Source organism: Typopeltis vanoorti, chromosome 10 (assembly GCF_054136105.1).
Source record: "Typopeltis vanoorti isolate ZY-2024b chromosome 10, IOZ_Tvanoo_1.0, whole genome shotgun sequence".
In the NCBI taxonomy this organism is placed as follows: Eukaryota; Metazoa; Arthropoda; class Arachnida; order Uropygi; family Thelyphonidae; genus Typopeltis; species Typopeltis vanoorti.
This window is the reverse complement of record NC_143558.1, coordinates 44,566,833-44,591,053: the sequence shown is the minus strand read 5'-3', so window position 1 is coordinate 44,591,053 and position 24,221 is coordinate 44,566,833. Positions and strand designations below refer to the sequence as shown.

The window sequence follows — 24,221 nt, the reverse complement described above, 5'->3', positions numbered from 1 at the left end:
GGAGACCCAAACTAGCAAAACAATATCTGTCATATCTCTTCTTGAATTCATTTACAGACAAAGAGCTCACAACTAAGTCAGGCAATGAATTCCACTCATTCACCACCCTCCAGGCAAAAAACCTTGTTCTGACACCTTTGTTAACCACACTCTTCTTTAATTTCCAGAGATGACCTCTTGTTCTTCCATCACTATCACACAGCTGAAACATTTCCCCTGCATCAATCCTATAAAAACCTTTTAGTAATTTGAATGTTTCTATCATATCCCTCTTCTTCGCCTATCAACCAATCTCTGCAATCCACAAGCTCTCAATCTATCAATGTAGGGAGCATTTTTTATATCACTCACCAACTTGGTCACTCTTCTCTGAACCCTCTCCACAGCCTCCTCATCTCCAAGGAATCCAGGTGACCAGACCTGAGCAGAGTAATCCAAATGTGGAAGTATCAATGCTTTATAAAGGGGAATAATAACCTCTTTATCTCTGGATGTCAGTGTGTTCCTCAACAACCAAGTAATCCTATGTGCAATCTTGGACACCTTAGCAATGTGTCCTCTGAACTTCATCTCCCTATCTACCAATACCCCTAAGTCCCTAGCCTCATCAATCTCTTGGAGTACCTTTCCATCGATGTAGTACACAGCTGGTAATCTTTTAATCCCAAAATGCATGACTTTACACTTTTCCACATTGAACTGACATCCATTTTCTTTTGCCCATTTTACCAGCTTATTTAAATCCTTCTGCAAACTTTCAACATCAGCTTGATTTTTTATTGCACTACACAACTTTGCATCATCAGCAAACAACTGAATATCTCCCTTTAAGCCGTTTCCTATATCATTTATATACAAATTAAACAACATTGGCCCAGCTATTCAATTTAGTCAGAGAATCTTGCAGACTTGTAGCGGATTTATTTAGAAGTATAACATCATCCACATAAAGCAAAGAGCTGACATTAACATCTCCAATTTTGATATCATGTTTAATACCACTTTTCTTCATAATGTGATCCATATAGATAATGAATAACAGAGGGGATAATGTACATCCTTGTCTCACACCAGATTTAACATTAAACCATCTTCCTGTACTTCCTTCAATTCTAACTGCTGACTTACAACTCAAATAAAGACTAAGTATTGCTTGATATAATGTCCCATTGACACCATATAACTGCAGCATATTGAATAGCTTCTCTCTTGGAACCTTGTCATATGCCTTTTCCAAATCGACAAAACTTAAATACAGATCTTTGTTATATTCCCATGCTTTCTCAACTATTTGTCGTAAAGTGAAGATCTGACCCTGACAGCCTCTATTTGGTCAGAATCCAGCTTGTTCTTCAACCAGCTTTTCTTCCACAATTCTTCTCAATCGTTTCTCAAGTATACTTGCATAGATCTTGCCAGGAACACTCAGTAGGGAAATACCTCTGTAATTCTCACATTCAGTTTTATTTCCCTTTTTATATATTGCTACTATGAGAGCTCTACTCGAATCATCGGGAATTCGTCCCTCTGTCCAGGCTTTCTGAACTATGCAGTGCATCCACTGTAAGACTCTTATACCACCATACTTCAGCATTTCTGGTCAAATATCATCTACTCCTGTTGCCTTTCCACATTTCAAGCCTTTGATGGCTTTTTCTACATCAAGTATGGATATGTATTCCTGACTGCATGCCTTGGTAGTATTTTTTACCACTGTGCTGTCATCACTGCCTGTTTCATTTAGCAGTTTTTCAAAGTAATTACTCCATACTTCAAGGATATCTTTTTTTTTCCCCCATTTTCATGTCACCTTTATCATCTCTAATTCCTTTTACAGCACTCTTTCCTCCATTCCTAAGCTTCTTCAACAACCTCCAGAATATTTTGCCACCTTCTTGATATTTATTTTCTATATTCTTGCCAAAGACCTCCCATTACTTTTGTTTAGCTAGTTTTACACAGTGTTTCGCTTTCTTACATTTGTCTCTGTATTCTCTAACAGCAAAAGCTGACTTATTTGCCAGTAACTTCTGATATGCTTTCTTCTTTTCCTTCACTGCCTCTTTAACTTCCTGTGTCCACCAGGGAGTTCTGATTTTTTTTATCCTTGCAGACAACCTCACCACATGCCTCTGTAGCAGAATCAATCAATGTTTTCTTCAGAGTTTACCACTGAATCTCCAAGGTTTGATTTCTGTTCTCAAACTCTTTCATTTTTTCTTCAATAATCTTTGTGTATTTTAGTCTACAGTTCACATCTGAGAGCTGCTCAACTTTTATTCGCTTTAAAACTTTCTTACATGTCATTCTTTTCAATATGAAATTCAATTTTATCCTGCTCAAGACCAGATAGTGATCACTTCCAATTTCAAATCCTCTGTACACTCCGGTGTCCTGCACCAGGGAGAAAACATCACTATCAACAATAACATAGTCAATGAGTCTTTTCTTATTCCCTGCCTCTTCTCTCCATGTGAATTTGTGCACATTTTTATGTTGGAACATGGTGTTAGTAATAACCAGTCCATGTCCTGAGCAGAAATCCAACAGATATTTGCCATAATTATTAGCTTTGCTCTTTTCTCCAAATTTTCCCAAAGTATTGTTGTATGTCTCACAATCATTTCCTACTCTGCTATTTATGATCTCCAACAATGACCAACTTTTACTTTTTCATTGTGTCAGTTGCTTTTTCTAAAGCATCAAAAAATTCCTCCACTTCTACCTTAGTAGAACCTTCTGTGGAACCATAGGCACAAATAAGTCTCATTGTCCAAGTTCCCCATTCTCATATTTGCCCACATTACTCTACTTGAGACTGACTGCCATTCAAGAAGATTAGCCTCGTATTTTGTGTTGAATACTATGGCTACTCCTTCTTTTCCTTGATTTTCATTGCCTGAATATAACATTTTGTATTTATTGCTCAGAAAGATCTCACCAGTTTTTGTCTTTTTTGTTTCAGTCACCCCTATTATGTCGATCTGGTACTTATCCAATTCCTCATCTAACTCCATTTCTTTGCCATTCAGGCTTCTTACGTTGATAGTACCGATCTTTAACTCTGGTGATGTTGAGTTGGGATTTGTTTTCAGATTTGTTCCAGTAGCTGACTTTTTGCTGTTCGACCTGGTTCCCTGGTGAAAACAGCAGGGGCCTTGTTTAACCGGGCGACGCCCCAGCCGGCATGAAATTTTGTCATATTGTACCATCATTTTTTTTATTTTGGTTTAACCAATAAGAATACAATTTGGTCGGCTAAATCCCAAATTGCCAGCCCATCCTCGTTCGTTCAGTATCCAAGTAGATACCTAACAGGGTTCACCACGAGAAGGTGACGATTAGACACTAGGTCAGAAGCCCTGATCAGTTCTCCATATTCCTTTAAAGGCTATGCGGAGATCTTCTCTCAGTTATATAGCTTTGATCCTTAAGCACTTTTCAACTAATTTACCTGGCCTCATACAGAGATGGCAGGGTTTTTCATCCCTACAATTAGACAAACTTCTCAGAAGAACACAATTAACAGACAAAATAATTCAATGAGTAACAACTAACCACCTTCTTTTCAATTAAAATTACAGAAACCAAGAATACTTGGCAGGTCATAAGTCAATAAAGGCAAATAAAGGGTCACACAAGAAGGAGAAATTAGTTAAATTTTCATAGTTATGTACATCAAATTTAAGGATTGGTTGGTTGGTTTATTGGCAAAAGAACAGTCAATGTCATACTGTGACATAGTGAAGGTTAGAGTAGCGTACACAAGGTCACAAAATCTAAGGGAAGCCATATAATATTCCAACCAAATATTTCAGGAAAATATATAATGTAAAGTCAGAAATAATTTTACACATGATTTCAAATATTTGGTGAGATATAAGATAGGACTTGAGCATTCCCACTCAAGAATCAGAACATTTAGAGATTTACCTGAGAGAGACAGACTAATGATTTAGGCTTCAACAAGTGATCTGATTCAATAACTATTTCATTTACATTAATAAACAATCTATGAAAATAGTATTAGGTTTTAAACTAATTTCTGAATCATCACTGTTGCCAATAGCTTGAGCATAGTACTTATTAATCACCAATGGCCAAAACCAATACATATTACAGAATTCCCCCACCTCATGTATAGTATATTTCATAGGAGTTTGCTCTCCTGCCCATTTTTCCTTATTCTCTCATATTTTTTTTTTAATTTTGTTTTATGACATAAATAAATGCATAAATTATATCTTATCCTATGAAAAAAAGTGACTGCATAATTAGTACTGCATATTCTAAAATAAAAATCATTTCCATTATATGTAAGATATAAAATAATGGCCAATTTCATGACATCAGTAAAATTAAATTTGTTTATTTAAATAAAATAAAGGAAATTTACCTGTTTAGCTCTTTTTAAATTGACATTAGTAAATTTGTCTTTTTCTATTGGATTAACAAAATCATCACTATCAACTGCCTCCTTTCTAGTATCCATTCCTAATTCTTCTGCCTCACTTATATCCATTTCTTCACTGTCTTGCCTCAATTCTGGGAGCCTTTCTTTCAAGTCTTGATGTCCAGAATATATTTTTGATTCTTGCATTGAAAATTCTGGCAGTGAAGTTTCTGTTGTATTTTGTAACTTGGAATGATGGAGAGAATTCACTTTGGTAAGTGGATATTGGAACAATAATGAACGTAAGTGATTCTCTGGATAGTTAAGAGCAGTTACAGCTTGCCTATAAGAACTAATAAAATCAATAATTAATAGATTTAAAATAATTAATATAGAGATAGTCAATTCCAATTCCTTGAAACACAAAGCAATATGTCAAGAAATATGGAACAGACTTTCTGATAAAGGAGCAAAAAAAAAAAAAAATCTTTAATTTTTTTTTAATATCTTTAATTTTAATACAAAACAATTGAAACTGAAGAACAGAATTGAGGAAACAACTTTAAATAATAAGAATTAACTAAGAAATGATGCAACTAACTAATTAAAAATAAAATGATAAAACAAATCTATTTTAATAACTTAATTTAGAACTATTTCCATAATTATAGATATGAACATTTTAGCAGAATACCTCTGAAATAGTTCACAATAACCTCTTTAGCTGGAAAGGCCTGGGTTTGGATCCAATCTATTATGCAAGCAACATTTAGAAGAACTTTTAGACTGATGGTGAAATACTTTTCAGCATAACACAGAGATATCATCACTCAGAAAATTACCACCAAAAAGATAAAGTATAACCAAAGAATGCATGTAATTGGCTGACATCAAAGACTGAATTGAATAACACTATGACTAAGACAATATCAGGACTCTGGAAGATATCACGCTATGGAGAGAGAGAGATTGAAGAAATGTGGATTGAGAGCTTGATGGATAGGAAGAAAAGAGGCGATATGATAGAGATATTTAAGTTAGTGAGGGAATTTTATCAGATAAATCCAGAGGGGAATTATAAAAAGAGTAGAAGGTGAGAGGGGAAGAACCAGAGGCTATCCTGAAAGTTATGTAAGAGGGTGACGAAGAAGGGTGTGAGGAGTAGATTTTATACATCAAGAATTGTCAATAAATGGAATGCATTACCAGAATATGTTGTTAATGCAGGGAATGTTAAGGATTTTAAGATTCAGTATGATAAATATGTTGTCAGTTGAATGAACCTCTCACCATGGAGTCGACACACTCCATGGTGGGTGTAATAATAATCACTCGATTCTGGTAAAAATCAGGGCTTATTAAAGCCAAGTTACTTGGTAGCTGATACATTATCCAGTTATATAAGGTTACTCCCTAAGGGAACCAGTAAAGTCAGATATTAGACCTCTGAAGAAACTGAAGATAGGCATTATCAACATAAACAGAGTAGAAGCAATGAATTACAGAAATTCCATGTTGACATAAACAATGTCATTGAGATGAAGAAGACTAAAACAGGTCAGATCTTTCTAAATAATAAATATGATTTATTTAAGGAATCTCCCCCCCCATAATATTCAATTCCAAAGATGATGATAAACTTCTTGAATGGCAGGAAATAATACGAGTGATGAGCAAATTTTAAATTGTGAAACTGGACAATGCTAGTTACCAAGTAAAAACAGAATGAAAAAAAAGATGAAATAGATAAAATTTTCAAGAAGAATAAAAATAAAATCTTACTGCTTGCTAAGATCAAAACAGCAAAGTAGAAAATAAATTCTACATTTATAAAAAAATTTCCTTCAAGGAAATTTTCTGAAGAAAAAGGAAGAATTAATAATAACAGTTATGTACTAGATTTCTGGTCTGTACATGAATTTGACATTACTAAAACCACATTATAACATAAAAGTATACATGAATTCATGTGGAAACAATATGTATAAAGGTAGAAAACTTGGCTGACTGCACTGAAAATATCATTCTGAAAATATCTGAATTTTTATCCTTTTAAAAAAAAAAATGCATATAGAAGTTCTGTAAATAATCAAAATCTACTAGCTTTTGGATGTGATCTGTAGATACAAATAAACAAATATTACTGGTAAACAAATATTAAGTGGAAATAATTTTCATTGTCTGGTATGAGACCAGCAACTCTGCTTACTGGAGGCCCGAAATAGCTTGAATAAGTTCAGTGTTTGGTATGTATAATAGAGTTACAGTTTATGTAAAAAATAAATTTTAAAAAAATACAAAAAAAATTTTTAATCACTTATTTTAACAATATATGGAGAAACATTTTTTAAGATCCTTTACTTCATCATCATCAAATTCCTGCCATGTACCCTCAAGGAGTGTACAGGAGATGATAGTACTATATGAAAAATTTACATCATTACTAACTTCCTATCTACAATTTTCCTCCAAATCAGTCTGTTACTTGTCAAGACTCCAACATTACCAGATCTTATATTTCTATCGTCTAAGGCACTTTGTACCATATCAATCCATCCTATATCTTGGTCTTCCTCTGGGTCGTTTTACTGCCAACCTGGCAGAGAACACTTGTTTTGCTAATCTTTCCTCGCCCATTCTGTTTAAGTGATCATACCACCAGAGATTAGCTCTGCTAACGCATTTCTGGATGCTGACAATGTCAAGTTCTTTCCTAATATCCTTGTTTTTAATATGACATTGCCATTGATGCCATCTGTTCATGCCTTTCTCAGGACTCTCATATCTGCGGTCTCTAGTCTTTGGTCAAGTGTTTTACTTCTGACCCAACTCTCAGACATAAGTTAAAACTGGTTTGAACTGTCTTTCAGTGTTTCAGAAAAAGATTAAGAAAATTCACTGAAGAGAAAATGAATGGAGAACAATTTAGATTTAGACTATGCAAGAAATGTCAAGATTATTTTACTTTATAAGAAATAATGGGAAACAATATTGAAACACACATAGTTTTCATTGATTACATAAAAGCATTTGACAAAATTTTGAGAAATAAACTATGGGAAATTCTAAAGGAACTGTCTTGTATACAGCTAATTTAGTGTTCTGACTAATTTCTCTCTTATTTCATAGGAATTTATTCAATTGACTTCCTACCATGCCAGTTTTGTTGATTCTGTTGTCTATTTCCATATTTAATTTACCATCTTCACTAAAAATCGTGCCTAAGTAGCTGAAATGTTTTGCTTGTTCCACATGTTCTCCATTCACAACACATTTGACATTTTCAATGATTCTGCCTATTTTCGTTGTCTTTGTCTTTTAATTGCTGACCTTCATACCATATCTATTACAACATTTATTCAATTTAGTCACAGAATCTTGCAGACTAGTAGCGGATTTATTTAGAAGTATAACATCGTCCGCATAAAGCAAAGAGCTGATATTAACATCTCCAATTTTGATATCATGTTTAATACCACTTTCCTTCATAATGTGACCATATAGATAATGAATAACAGAGGGGATAATGTACGTCCTTGTCTCACACCAGATTTAACATTATACCATCTTCCTGTACTTCCTTCAATTCTAACTACTGACTTACAACTCAAATAACTGTAGTGTACTGAATAGCTTCTCTCTTGACACCTTGTCATATGCCTTTTCCAAATCTACAAAACTTAAATACAGATCTTTGTTATATTCCCATGATTTCTACACTATTTGTCATAAAGTGAAGATCTGATCCTGACAACCTCTATTTGACCTGAACCCAGCTTGTTTCTTCACCAAGCTTTTCTTCCACAATTCTTCTCAACTGTTTCTCAAATATACTTGCATATATCTTACCAGGAACACTCAGAAGAGATATGCCTCTGTAATTCTCACATTCAGTTTTATTTCCCTTTTTGTATATGGGTACTATGAGAGCTCTACTCCAATCATCGGGAATTCGTCCCTCTGTCCAGGCATTCTGAACTATGCAGTGCAGCCACTGTATGACTTTTATACCACCATACTTCAGCATTTCTGGTTGAATATCATCTACTCCTGCTGCCTTTCCACATTTGAAGCCTTTGATGGCTTTTTCTACTTCTAGTATGGATATGTATTAGTCAGTGTTTTTTTATCACTGACTAATACATATCCATTTATCTAATAACTAATACATTTATCACCTGGTCGGTGTTTTTTATCACTATGCTGTCATCACTGCTTGTTTCATTTAGCAAATTTTCAAAGTAACACTGACTTATTTGCCAGGAACTTTTGATATGCTTTCTTCTTTTCCTTCACTGCCTCTTTAACTTCCTGTGTCCACCATGTAGTTCTGATTTTTCTATCCTTGCAGACAACCTCACCACATGCCTCTCTGGCTGAATCAGTCAGTGTTTTCTTCAGGACTTGCCAATGAATCTCCAAAGTTTGGTTCCTGTTCTCAAACTGTTTCATTTTTTTCTTGAATAATATTTGTGTATTTCAGTGTACATTTCACATCTAAGAGCTGCTCAACTTTTATTCGCTTTAAAACTTTCTTACATGTTCTTTTCAATATGAAATTCAATTTTATCCTGCTCAAGACTAAATGGTGATCACTTCCAATTTTAAATCCTCTGTACACTCTGGTGTTCTGCACCAAGGAGTAAACATCACTTTCAACAATAACATAATCAATGAGACTTTTCTTATTCCATACCTCTTCTCTCCATGTGAATTTGTGCACATTTTTATGTTGGAACATTGTGTTAGTAATAACCAGTCCATGTCCTGAGCAGAAATCCAACAGGTATTTGCCATTATTATTAGCTTTGCGCTTTTCTCCAAATTTTCTGAATATATTTTTGTATGTCTGACAATCATTTTGTACTCTACTATTTAGATCCCCAACAAGGACCAACTTTTCCTTTTTCATTGTGTCAGTTTCTTTTTATTAAATCTTTTTATCTAAAGGATCAAAAAGTTCCTCCACTTCTACCTTAGTAGAGCCTTCTGTGGGACCATAGGCACAAGTAAGTCCCATTGATCCTTTACTTGATTGAGGTAATTGACATATACTGCAAATTCAAACTCACTGAATCTTGACAACTTTATGTATGTTCTTATAACACTTCAAATAGGTACTCTAAAATTCTGACAATAACAAAAAAAAATAATAATAATAACTGAGCTGACTCTTGGCAGCAATACTGTATCCTTGAAAAGTTTATATTTAGCTTTAGATCTAATTTTCTCCTTGTGTGTTATGCTCAATGGCCTATCATGATCAAGTAACTAGGCTTCTGTAAAATTTGGTGCTCTAATAAGATGGCTGCAGAGCATATTATAACCATCAGTTGCATGTAATATTCTGGCTGGTGTGCCTTTTGCAGGATGAAAAACTCCAATTTCTGGAAGGAAAATCATGCCACTTCCATATGAAACTGGCTAACTCACCTTCAGTTGAAAAGCTCTAATAAAGGTTCTTTGTATCCTAGATGGGAATCAAATGCAGGTCTTTTCAACTAAAGGGCATTGACCAAATTGACTGAGCTATGGAAACTTTTAACTCTTTTAATTATAAAATTAAAAAAAAAAAACATATAGCTACTTTTCATGTCAAATTCTGGATGGGGCATGAAATTTATAAAATATTTTAAGGAGACACAAGGTATAAAAGTTTGGGAATCTCTGATAGAGAACATAAACATCATGAAAGCAACAAAGTGTTTTAGAGGCTACTAAAAAAACTTAGAAATGGAGGAAACAGCACCATAATAAGAATCAAAACAGTGATATAAATATTGAAAATAAGGAAAACCGGATATTCAAAAATTAACTGCTTTAAGAAATTATTAAAAGAGATCACCAGTGACAAAACAACAATAGAAACTATTCAAGAGCAATCATAATATCAATAATATCAATAACACTATAGACAAAACAAGCCATTAGAAACACAAAATGTGGAAATACAGCTGGAGCAGATGATATTTGGCCTGAAATGATTAAATATGGAAGAACAAAAAGTTTTACAGTAGCTACATTTCATACTTCAAAAGGCAGAATCTCAGATGAGTGGGCTCTTGTACCAATTTATTAAAAAAGTGAAATATAGATGACCATTACAATTTTAGAGGAATTTGCCTATTGAGTGTTTCAGAAAAAGATTAAGAAAATTCACTGAAGAGAAAATGAATGGAGAACAATTTAGATTTAGACTATGCAAGAAATGTCAAGATCAGATTTTTACTTTATAAGAAATAATGGGAAACAATATTGAAACACACAGTTTTCATTGATTACATAAAAGCATTTAACAAAATTTTGAGAAATAAACTATGGGAAATTCTAAAGGAATATCACATTCCAAACCAACTATACAATGCTCTATTGAACATATCCCATAATAATGAAATAGCGATAAAGCAAAACGATACCATATCTACTTGGAAACCAATAAATAGAGGAATCCATCAAGGATGTCCTTTATAACCAATTATTTAACATATATATATATATATATATATATATATATATATATATATATGGACAATATTATCAAAAAATGGAGAGAAGTAAATATATGTGGCTTCCAAATTAATCAATATACAAAAATAGACACACTAGTCTTTGCTGATGATCAAATCATCTTTGGAAAGACTGAAGGCAAACTGCAGAAAGCAATCTATAACTTAAATAATATTATACAACAATATGGCCTAGAAATGTCATGAAAATAACCTTGTCAGAAGTAAAATAGTAATAAATAATAAAATAATTGAACAATTAATCATTTTATATACTTAGGCTGTAAACTATCTTATATAAATGAAATAGATATTGATTTTAAGATGATTAACTTTATAAAAATCACTGGAGTAATTAACATAACCTTTAAACCTAACTACGTACAGAAACAAACAAGACTTAGAATCTATAAAACAATAGCCAAACCTACAGTATTATATGGAAATGAGATATAGACCTTTGGAGAAAGAGATATACAGAGAATTCAGGCAGCAGAAATGTAATTCCTTAGAAAAACAGAAAAACTAACCCTATTAGATAAAAAAAGAAATAGTGAAATAATTAAAAATCTTAAAATTAATTCCGTAACAGACTCTATGATTAAATATAGGAAAAACTGGCTGGAACATATAGCAAGAATGCAGAAAGAAAGATTACCAAAAAAGATCTTAACATATAAGAATAGAGGAACAAGGAATGACCAAGAAGGAGGACTGAGTCCGGAACAGGCCACTTGGCCTAAACATGAATAGGAAGAAGGAATAATGGGTTTCCATAGCTCAGGCTATATGAATAAGCTACATACATTTTTGAAATTATGGATTCTACAACCGTCTTAAAATAACTCTTTTTATTATCCCGACATTTCGATCTTCATATCAAGATCATCATCTGGAGCATGCATAAATATACAAGACAAGCTGTGTTACATTTCAAACTGAAAGCTAGAGAAAAAATGATTTGATCACATGCTACTCACTGGCATGACCTCTAGTGAAAAAAAAAATAAAATAAAATAAAAAATTAAATCAAGCTAGATATAATTTATGATTACATGAATAAACATTCTTGCTTACAGATAGTTTTCCATCCAGTAATAGTGATGTTCTATTTCTATTCTTACAATTGTTATTTTCGATTTAAAAAATTATTTATAAATTACAACATGAATAAACATTCTTTCTTACAGATTTTTTCTTTAACAGTGATGTCCTATTTTTTAGTATTAAAGTTGTTATTTTAAATTTAGGATCCTGGAATTTTCTACAGTCCTATTTATAGTTGTTCTTTAGAGAGGAACTATTCGTGGGATGAATATATGCCTTCCATATGTATGGATTTTTAGACCATCATTATTGTTTAAATTGAGGTGATTGATAATGATCTCACAGGCTTCCTCAAATTTGCGTTCATACCATTTTTTGGTGTGATGTAGACAACTAGTGCTTTTCCAGTCAATTCTATGTAAGGTTTGAGCTCAAGGGCATGATCAGAAAGGCCAGCTTCACCATAATTATTATATTTGATGTGTCGTTTATGTTCTTTTTGTCTGATTGGAATTGTGCATCCTGTTTCTCCTATGTATGGTATGTTGCAGTAAATACGATATACTCCATGGTGGGCCAGCAGAGGGAGTGGATCTTTGGACGAGTTGAGTAAGTTTTTTTAATTTTACAGGAGGGTTAAAGGTGGCTTTGAGGTTGTATTTTTGTAGTACTCTGTTTATTTTGTCTGATGTCCCTTTAATGTAGGGAATGGTTATAGTTTTATTGTAGTGTTAAATAGTAAGGTTAAATAGTAAATTTCTATTGTTAAATAGTCAGTTTATTGTTAAATATACATTGATTTACTGTTTCTTGAATCTATCCTTTTTGCTTACTTAAAAGCTCACCCAATTTTAGTCCTACCAGCTGCTCTATTGTTATGTTGCTGCTTTCTCTATATTATATCTTGTTCTACCTCTATAATAACTCTCCTTCTAATCTACTGTCGTGCCCTTAAGATATTAATTCAGATTTATCTCCTCTTCGGATATTGGCAAAATTTATATTTTGCTGCACCAGCCAATATCCTATAACAGAAGAGACTCTTGTTCAGGGAAATATTTCTAAATTCTAAAGAGATACACACAGTTATTTTATCTCACGCTAGCACTGTGCAGATTCAGTTAGCAGTCATAGACCGAATCTCACTTAAGCAATTATATCTAAATTCCTTCCCACCAAAAAGGTTCTATTTTATAAGTGGTGGTTTGAATTCGTAATCAGGCATAAACTCGGGTATAAGGTACAAAACATGTTTATTGGAAAACATAAAACATTTACAGTTATGTAAGTTAAAATACTCAATGGAGCAAAATTCACTCTAAGTTAAGGGTTATACTAAATCACAATGAATCAGAGCAAGTTAAATCCTTCAATTATGAAAGGATAAGATTAGGTTTAAGCATAATACTACTACTATATAATTCCTTTCACAAGTTATTCACAGAATATGCATTGAACACTTTCATTAATACTCTATCAATAATTATCTTAATTCTAAATTTCGTTTAAGCAAGCCAAGCCATTCACAAATTACTGCCTATTAACAACTCTTCTTTGTTCCACAAGGGTCTAATTAATTCAGTCAAATTCTCACTAAAAGTGTTCTCTACAAGTGTCCTTTAGTTACAGTGCACACAAATTTCTTGTTCTTCTAAATGAATTTTAACATAGAACGAAAACTCTTACATTACCGGATCTTTTCAGATTTCATGCCGCCATCTCATGTAGGTCTGGATTACCTTACTGCATATTCTTCAGCCGTCTTTGCGCCTGGCGATGTATTACGCTTTTTCTTCTAATCGTTTCTGACTGTTGCGTGCTGTCTACCGCTCTGCAGGAAACTTTCTCCAATGGGACATTCTGCTAAGGCTCAATTCCACATATGCCGTTGTATAGCGATCAGCTCCGCTGAAAATCTTCAAGCATTCTCAAGAAAAGAACCTACCATCCGCCATTACCGTAGTCGACCCACCGCTCTCTCACGAATCCTCCGACCAACTCCCCTAAAACTCGAATCCAGCAACCAAAGTTCAAAAGGTCAAAAAGCCTCCTAAAACGGCGTGCTTTGTCTTTTATTCGCCCTATTCGGGCACCCTCTATTCGATGTGGTTTTCACCCATGAACCCCATCGTTCATGCCCCTTGGGTGATCCTACACTCTCCCTAACCTGTCAGGTTACATTATTCTAGGTAGCCGATCTGACGTCAATTTTCCGCATAGGTATAGCCTCCATCGCTACGCTCGACTCGTACAGATTATACGTGATTATTCCAGATTACTACTTATAATTTTTCTCAGAATTTCGCAATGCACTAGACAGCTTACTTGGGAATTACAAATAACCTAACAATAACTCTCACTATATGGCACACATGGACTACACATTATTACATAACATAAAATAATACTTCATAGTTATTAGCTGATGTGCAGATATCTCCTTAATTAGTAGTAGTTATCTTGTTAAATCCTGAATAAAGAATTTACTTGTAAAGCTCTCCATTCAGGATCTAACAGTAGTCTGGTTTGTCATTGTTTTTATTTTGGTCTTGTGGAGAATTTTGTTAATAGTGTTTTAGCTGTATCCATTTTTTTGAAAAGTATCGCTGATCACTTTAAATTCATCTTTCAGTGTCTGTTCACTGGAGCAGATCTTCAGAGTCCTGTTTTTTAGGGTACTGATGACACTAGTTTTTGTGTTGGGTGGTGGTGGTAGGAGTTTATGTGTCTATATTGGCCAGTATGCGTCGGTTTCTGGTAAACAGTGAAGGAAAGATTGCCCCATGGGAGACATGTCACAAGTGTATCTAGAAACAGCAGTGTGTTATGTTTTTCAATCTCAATTGTGAACTGTATACATTTGTGTTGCTTGTTTAGGTGGGTAAGGAATGTGTCTAGCAGCCATGAGACCAGATCGCGAAAACATCGTCAACGTATCTAAGCCAGACTTTGGGTTTTAAAGGAGAGGAACCTAAACCAAGATGTTCAAAATGTTCCATATAAAAGTTCGCAATAGGGGGGAATAATGGTGAGCCCATGGTTGTGCCTTCTTTTTGTAGGTAGAAAGCACTTTGCTATACAAAATAACCAGAATGTAATACATGTGCAAAGAGTGCCGTGATATCTGGAGGAAATTTGTTCTATAAACGAATGATTGTGTCATTGATTGGGACATTTGTAAAGAGGGCAGAGACGTCAAAACTGACTAATAGATCATCTTTTTCTAATGTAATGTCTTTGATGATGTTTATAAAGTGTTGTGTGTTTTTGATATAGGAGGGGGAATGACCTACTAACTCCTTGAGTATTGCCGCTAATTTTTTGGCTAAGTGATAAGTCGGGCTATCAATCCCTTTGACTATAGGCCTTAGCGATGGTGTGTTTTCTTTGTGAATTTTCGGTAGCCCGTAAATTCTCCGGGGACGAGCATAGTGTAAAATAGTTTTTTGACCATATCTTGGGGCCATGTGGTAATTGACTTAAGTAGAGTCTCTGTTTTCTTTTTTATTCTATTAGTTGGGTTATAGTTAACTAATTGGTATATGTTATTGTCCGAGACCAGCAGATTCATTTTAGGTTCCTCCCCTTTAAAACTCAAAGTCTGGAATAGATACATTGACGATGTTTTCACGATCTGGTCTCTTGGCCGCCAGACACTAGACACATTGCTTAGCCACCCAAACAAGCAACACAAACATATACAGTTCACAATTGAGATTGAAAAACATAACACACTGCCGTTTCTAGATACACTTGTCACACATCTCCCCTCGGACAATCTTTCCTTCACTGTTTGCCGGAAACCGACACATACTGGCCAATATATACCCATAAACTCCTACCACCACCCAACACAAAAACTAGGTGTCATCAATATCCTAAAAAACAGGGCTCTGAAGATCTGCTCCAGTGAACAAGCACTGAAAGATGAATTTAAAGTGATCAGCAATACTTTTCAAAAAAATGAATACAGCCAAAACACTATTAACAAAATTCTCCACAAGACCTCAATAAAAAACAAAGACAAACCAGACTAGAATACAACTATAACCATTCCCTACATTAAAGGGACATCAGACAAAATAAACCGAGTAACCTTTAAACCTCCTGCAAAATTAAAAAGCTTACTCAACTAGTCCAAAGACCCATTCCCTCCACTGGCCCAACCTGGAATATACCGTATTTACTGCACCTGCAACATACCATACATAGGAGAAACAGGATGCACAATTCTAATCAGACAAAAAGAACATAAACGACACGTCAAATATAATAATTATAGTGAAGCTGGCCTTTCTGATCATGCCCTGAATACCTTACATGGAATTGACTGGAAAAGCACTAGTTGTCTACATCACACCAAAACATGGTATGAACACAAATTTAAGGAAGCCTGTGAGATTCTTATCAACCACCCCAATTTGAACAATAATGATGGTCTATAAATCCCATACATATGGAAGGCATATATTCATCCCACGAATAATTCCTCTCTAAGAACAACTATAAATAGGATTGTAAAAAAATCCAGGATCCTAAATCTAAAATAACAACTTTAATACTAAAAAATAGGACATCACTGTTAAAGTGATGTCCTATTTTTTCTGTAAGAAAGAATGTTTATGAATGTTTCTGTAAGAAAGAATGTTTATTCATGTTGTAATTTATAAATAATTTTTTAAATCAAAAATAACAATTGTAATAACAGAAATAGGACATCACTTTTACTGGAATGAAAACTATCTGTAAGCAAGAATGCTTATTCATGTAATCATAAATTATATCTAGCTTGATGTAATTTTTTTAATTTTTTTTTTTTTCACTAGAGGTCATGCCAGTGAGTAGCATGTGATCAAATCATTGTTTCTCTAGCTTTCAGTTTGAAATGTAACACAGCTTGTCTTGTATATTTATGTATGCTCCAGATGATGATCTTGATATGAAGATCAAAACGTTGGGATAATAAAAAGAGTTATTTTAATATGGTTGTAGAATCCATAATTTCAAAAATGAATGCTGATCACTGTGTAACACTAAAAGAAAGGATAAGCTGCATAACTCAGATAAGAGTGGCAATGCACTGTGGTTGGAGGAACTTTGGTTCAAATCCAGCCAAGAATATGAGAAACTATTATAAGAGCTTTTCAACAGAAAGTGAGTTATTAAATCTCTTACAGAAGTGTCATGGTCAACTTGGATATTCCTAAAAAAGCAGACAAAATGGTAAGAAATCACACACAATGCAGACATAGTAGACTATGTAACTAGGATGATTCACTATCCTGCTATAGTATAATTTAGCCAAGTTAATATCAAGCCAAGTTATTTGGCCATAACAGGCCAATGAGACTTTAGCATGCTTCATGAGTTGTGAACAAATAATCAGGAATATAACAAGTTTTGTTGATCTTGAAAATGCATAAGATACCAAGAGAAAAACTGACATTCAGACCACTAAATTGTGTGCAAACAATCCTATACAGAATGACGAGCTTATATTTCTCATCTTTCACTTAACATATCAGATCAATTAACTGAGCTACCTATGAAAAAAATGTTAAGGTTTCTTGCATCCTAGATTGGACTTAAACTGATTTAGGCATGATTTTAGTCAACATGCAAGTGTCTATAGCCAGATGAGTTACAGAGGATCTCACAGCTTATAATTATACCTAACTGCTGCAAATCAGCAGTTAGAAGTGAAAGAAGAAGAAGAAGACGGTTTGATTTAAATCACAGGCAGAGATGCATGCCATCTCAACTGTTCTAACCTATATGAACCATAGTATAAAAAATAATGATATCAAACCTAATATCAACATAGCAGATATTAAGTTCTGTATGCAGGTGAATCTTCTTTCTTAAATAAATCTATTAAGCAATTAAGAGATTTTAGTCCAATTAAACAATTGCTATAATAAATTACTAAATATATGAAGAGCCAAAGGCTTCAATTCGGCGACCTATAACTTGTTTAAGTTAAGGGATATTACATCCCATATTGTTTCTTAGCCGAATAAGAAACTCAAAAGAGTTTCTTATTCAGCTAAGATTTTCTATATTTGGCATGAAACTCTTTTGAGTTTCTTATTCGGCTAAGAAACAATATGGGATGTAATATCCCTTAACTTAATTGATTAAGTTAAGGGATTGAATTAAGTTAAGGGAACGAATTGAAGCCTTTGGCTCTTCATATATTTAGTAATTTATTAGGACACCACTTGGCAATTCTCATAGAAGGGATGTAAGTTCTGTTCGCTACAAACTTGGTATTAATTCCCCAGCTATTGGAAAGTCGCAGATGTGGTCCCAGTGCATAAACCAGGTAAAGATCCACACCTGCCTGAAAGCTATCGACCCATCAGCCTAATCTCAAACTTAGGCAAAATTGCCGAAAAAATCATTCTCTCTAAACTCCAAGCCTCGGTAAATGAGTTAAATATCATTCCTAAGGAACAATTTGGCTTTAGACAACATCACAGTACTACTCAACAAATTCATAGGATAATTGAGTACATCACCACCGGTTACAATTCGGACCAGCACACTGGAGCAGTCTTCCTTGACATAGCGAAAACTTTTGATGAGATATGGCACTTGGGATTACTACACAAACTCATTTCAGCAGGCATACCATCAAGAAACCTCCAGAACAGACACATACAAGTCAAAATAAATGGTACAGTTTCAAGTCAGCGACGGATCTCTGGGGGAGTTCCCCAAGGTTCCCTACTGGCACCGATCTTATTCTTGATATATATGGCAGACATCTCACACAACCCAATGTCAGCCATCTTAGCACTTTATGCGGATGACACAGCAGTACTTGCCAGATCTCTACGACCACATCTTGTCACTAAAAAACTGCAAGAAAACCTACTAGAACAATGGTTCTCCAAATGGAGATTACAAGTGAATCCCCAAAAGAGTGTAGCGATACTTTTCACCAGAAGAATGGTAACTCCCATGGGGGACCTTTATCTATTCAACACCAAAATCCCCTGGCAAAGAGAAACAAAATATCTTGGAGTAATTCTGGACAAAAGATTAACGTTCAACTCACACATCAAACCTTATGCACAAAGGCATCTAAAACCATTGCACAACTTTACCCTCTAATAAATAGAAAAAGCAAACTAAATACCAGAATTAAAGTGCTCCTCTACCTGCTGACGATCCGCCCCATGATGACATATGCATCTCCAGCCTGGAGCCACACATTCAACACCAAAATCCTCAGGCTACAGAGAGTGCAAAATAGGTGTTTGCGCATGATATTGGATGCACATTGGTTTCTAAGGAACGTACAACTCCATAGAGATAAAAACATCCCTTACATCTACTCCTTCCTACTAACTACAGCAGAAAAATTCTTCTCAAAGATCTCTACACACCCCAACGATCTAGTTAAACAGGCAGCCATCTATGAAGAAACTGACCTCTTCAAATACAAGAGGCCAAAATCCATCCTAAATACTTGCAACAATGACTAATCTCCGTGCCCCCCCAGGGTGAGCTCTCAGCTCATAAATTTTTCCTTCAATTCATCCTCCCTATCAGACAACGGGGAATAAAAGCATGTTGCTTCACCCTTCTGGCCAATGATGTTATGTTATGTTGGTATTAATTAGGTCTACCTACTCACTGATGAGACCTCAATGAAGGTTGAAACCGGTCTGGGTAGTGACCTTCTCTCATAATGTAGAACAGTAATACAGCTCCTAGGAGCTAAGTTCACATTATGGGTAAATATCAAGAATAGTGATCGGAGCTTGCTCCACCTTTGCTATGAGTTGCTTCGGCTTTCACTACCTTAAGGGTCAGTTGCTGCTATCCAGGTATTTGCTTACGCTTGGAATCGCCGAACTTTATATAATTTCTATATTCGGCATGAAACTCTTTTGAGTTTCTTATTTGGCTAAGAAACAATATGGGATGTAATATCCCTTAACTTAAACAATTGCTATAATTTTTTTTATTGCAGGTTTTCATACAAAAAAAAAAAAAAAAAACTTAGCAACAAACCTACCAGATAACACATTTTAGCTATTTAGGCATGATTTTAGTTGTGATGGCTGATTAACCATCCCATCTTCTTGTTATGTGTTAGACTCAACAGTCCAAATAACTTGCCTTCATAGAAATCTTATATCTGCATAGTCTACTGTGTGTGAAAATTGCACAGATCCTCTAGTCAGTTTGTCTCCTGTGGGATGAAAAACTGTACTACCTCTATATGAGACCAACTAACTCATCTATAGTTGAATGGCCATTATAAAGATTCTTTACAGCTTTAATCCAGGGAAAAACCTGGATTCAAACCGAGGTTTTTGCCCCAGCCAAAAGGCATCATTACCAACTGAGCTAAGAAGGCTCTATCTAACTAAATATGGAAACAGATAACAGAAATAAATTAGATATGACAGGGAATCAGGTAAATAAATATATATATGAAACAAAAGAGAAATTAGTCAAAAACAACAAGTTAGCAATATACAAGCATTGTTTAAACCAATTTGACCATATGGATCTGAGAGGTAGGTAAAACTTGATCAAAGACTGGAAACTACATATATAAAATTTTGAGAATAATTATGTGAATGTACAGATGGCATCATAGCAGAACTCTATTAAAAATGAAGATATTAGTAAAAAATAACTTGATGTTACATATATTCAAGAATGTATACGCAGAACTAATCTAAGGTGGCATAGTCACATGAACAGAATGAGAGATGCTAATCTCTCATTCTGTTCTGTTCATATGGCATCATAGCAGAACTCTATTAGAAATGAAGATATTAGTAAAAAATAACTTGATGTTACATATATTCAAGAATATATACACAAAACTAATCTAAGGTGGTCTGTTCATCTGATGAATGTTTTTAGCAAAAAAACATGCATCAGAGGCATAAAAAAAAAAAAAAAGCAGGAATAAGACTCAGAGCATGAGAAAAACAAGATACAGATAGATTAAAGGACAGAAAAATAATAGCTGATTCTTTTCTGGCAAAAGAATAACCAATTCAGAAGAAAACTATTGATAAGACACTAGTAATGAAACTTTAATTGTCAGTATCTGATACAAGTAGCTCCCATTATATGTGGGGATTGAGTTCTCAAGAATTGCTGTGTATATTGAAAACACTTAAAAAGGGACAAGAGTACACAGTAATGTTTATGAGAACAATCTCCATACTAGGATACCACCACATTGGTCTCTTTCTGGCCAAAAGTGCAGTCTACATTGGCTAGAAATGGGATAGGTAGTCATAATGTTTTGGCTCATGAGTGTGTATATGTATATATTATTATTATTATTACATAATGCCTCGGGTCCAAAGACGCATCAAGGGAGGGGCACCTACTCTACAACTCTCCGTATCCACCAACTGCAACTACTTTCATCATCTACCAACACCATCTACAGCCGACCACCACCTCTAGTATTTTCACAGACAATCACAAACATCCATGCCCACGGCAGGATTCAAACCCACAGCCTTTTGGCTGGAGAGAGGATATACTAACCACTCGGCCAACCAGGCTGGCTATATATGAAACTAGTAGGACTGATTGGTAACTAGCGTAATATTGACAACTAATAAATCCCAGTTTTATATCAAAAATATTTGCAATTCTGAAACTGCTCAAAATTTAATCTCTTGTAATATTCAACTTAAAGAATAAAATATTTAATTTATATTAACTATTTAACATCATGCATAAAAAATAAATATAATTTATTAAGCTGCTGATGTTCTGATGGATCTCAAACCAGTCAACAATCAAGTAACAATTATTTAATTTAGTTCCTTGTGTTCTGTGGTGTTTTTTTTGTGCTCAATGATGGTGGTTTGAAATCCAGCAAAACATCAACTTAATAAATTATCATATTTATTTTTATTCTTATAATGTGAGTCAATATCATTAAATAGTTAATATGAATAATTGCTAACATAAGCTTTCTTACAGGTTTATATTTAATTATTACTCAAAAGTTACAAAGTTACTCACCTCACAGGACCATCACCCAGATGAAACTGAATCACACAACCAGATGTGCCTAATCTTTCAACAACTGCTGCCACAACAAGACCAATGGTACAATCAACAACCATATATTTTCCGCCAGACATTATGTTACAAGCTGTTAACATCTGTGCAAGGGAATCTATTCGTAAATTACTGAAAACAGAGCTAATATCAGCAGGATAAAATAATTTAAAATAAAATGTGTTATAAAAACACATTTTAAGATCCCAATGACAATCTCTCTGAATTATTTTAATTAGTTAATTACAGCCAAATATTTTTATAAGTATATGTAGGTATATGTAGCAATAAAAATTATTGCTACATATACATATACTATTACTATATATACCAATGAAGACAAAAAGATCAAAATAACATTCTAAAGATGTAATAGAATATTTCAATAAATCTCCTTTCCAAATTTATTCCATAATATTCTGGTAATATCAGTAATATAACTTCAAACATTAATCTCTTGCCTTTTTAATGCCAAAATGATAAGAACATCATGTTTAATTTTATAATTTTATTATTCTATTGTTTTTTTTTCCCATCTGAACTGTAAATATATCCTAAACAAGTAAATTTCTTACCTGTTATATAGATTGTTTACGAGTAGTTCACATAATTGCAATCTCTGAAACTTGTTTTTAAGCCACTGACAATTTCATTCTGAAGTGTATTAAAGGGTCAAAGCAAAATGACTTCTTTGCATAATATCTCAACCTAGCTAATGTTCAGCCCTCACTTTTCCCCCATTAGTTATATACTTAGATATTGAATGAATAAGGATGGGTTGATCATATTTGATCATTAAGCTGACCAATAATGAAAAATATTACCATATGGTTTTTCATTATTCTTATTATGCATAAGGAGATACTAAGGCAATCTGATGTGAAGTCAACAGTTTCTACATACAAGTAGACAAAGTGATGAAGACAAGGCAAACTTTTTATTGTTCATGCTTAGATGAAGAATTAAAACAAGAATATAATTTATAAATAAACTTGATGGCATCTGCAAATAGAAACTTTTTTTTTCTTATAAATCCCACTCATGCGAAATTTGTAAATCTTATGTATATAAATAAATATATATATTTCTTATTTCTTTGTTGTTGTTTTTTTAATGTATATCCTATGAAAGACTTAGCATACAGTACATCAGTTTTCAATACCATGGATGGGCTAATAATTCTGAAACCTTGCTCTCTGTGTATTAGTTCAGAATAATAATAATGACTACAATGAATTTCTCATATTTCTTTAAAGGGTTTCCTTTCCTGTTGATTTTAGAATAGTAATTGTTTCTAAAAGAATAAAAAGAGTCCTCCCCCAAGTTTTTCTTTATGTAAATTAGCATCCTCCTCATTATCCCCATGACCCAGGAGTAAGCAAAGTGGTCTATGTCGATCGCTGGAGGGGGGGGGGGGTCGATAACTGTCTAAGAATCAAAAGGGAGGTCAATAAACACCTAAAACGATTTTGAGTAACAATAGTAAATATGAAAGGGCAACTGGCTGAGCCAACGAGGGAGAAGCACACGCTCTCCCCGATGAAGACATCTAGAACAGAGACAATCAGGGCTAGTGCACATTTATCGCCCATAGCTATCAGAGTAGTATTCAGTGATCTGATAATTTAGAATTTACTGCGCAATTCTTTTTAAAGTTACAGTGCCCATAATGGCGGCCCCTGATAGTAAGAAGAAGTGAAGACAGTATTTGAAAGAGTATTTAAAATTTGGATTTATACCATCATTTACCAATGAAACAATGCCTATGTGCCTATTATGTGAAAAGACTTTCAGTAATGATGCCAAAAGATGAAAGATTATCTTGAAATGGTTCACTCTGATAAGAAAAACAAAGATCTTAATTTTAACTACTATTCAAACCCATCCTTCTCATTAACCATTCCAAGTAAATCAATAAAATGTAAGTAAATTTTTAACGTTCTTTATAAATTTCTTTAAATATGTCTTATTGAGAAGCAGTAATGAAGTAAAAGGGTGAAGAAATTATTATTTTTAAATTGAGAAATTTATTATTGATAACATTTACTCACTTATTTAACATGATGGGGGTTGATAAGGGATCAAGGATTCAATGAAGGGGTCAATGGTCTAAAAAGTTTGCTGACAGCTGCTATGACCCCCTTTCCTGATTTATAATAAGCCAATGTCATTTCATTATAGAAAAATAAATCTGATATAAATTATTTTGCAGAAAT

At 33.9% G+C, this 24,221-nt stretch overlaps 1 protein-coding gene across 2 annotated transcripts in view; it reads right to left on the bottom strand.

The window, feature by feature from the left end:
• Trmt6 (tRNA methyltransferase 6 non-catalytic subunit) overlaps positions 1-24,221 on the bottom strand; it is a 121,988-nt gene that overhangs the window by 42,151 nt on the left and 55,616 nt on the right. The window contains exons 5-6 of one of the 2 annotated variants that reach the window (XM_090399789.1): positions 21,967-22,149; positions 4,397-4,745 (exon numbers count right to left, since the gene is read on the bottom strand). In XM_090399789.1, the coding sequence (XP_090255915.1) occupies positions 4,397-4,745; positions 21,967-22,149 (532 nt within the window). The remainder of the gene's footprint in view (positions 1-4,396; positions 4,746-21,966; positions 22,150-24,221) is intronic. The other variant, XM_090399790.1, reaches the window with a different exon arrangement.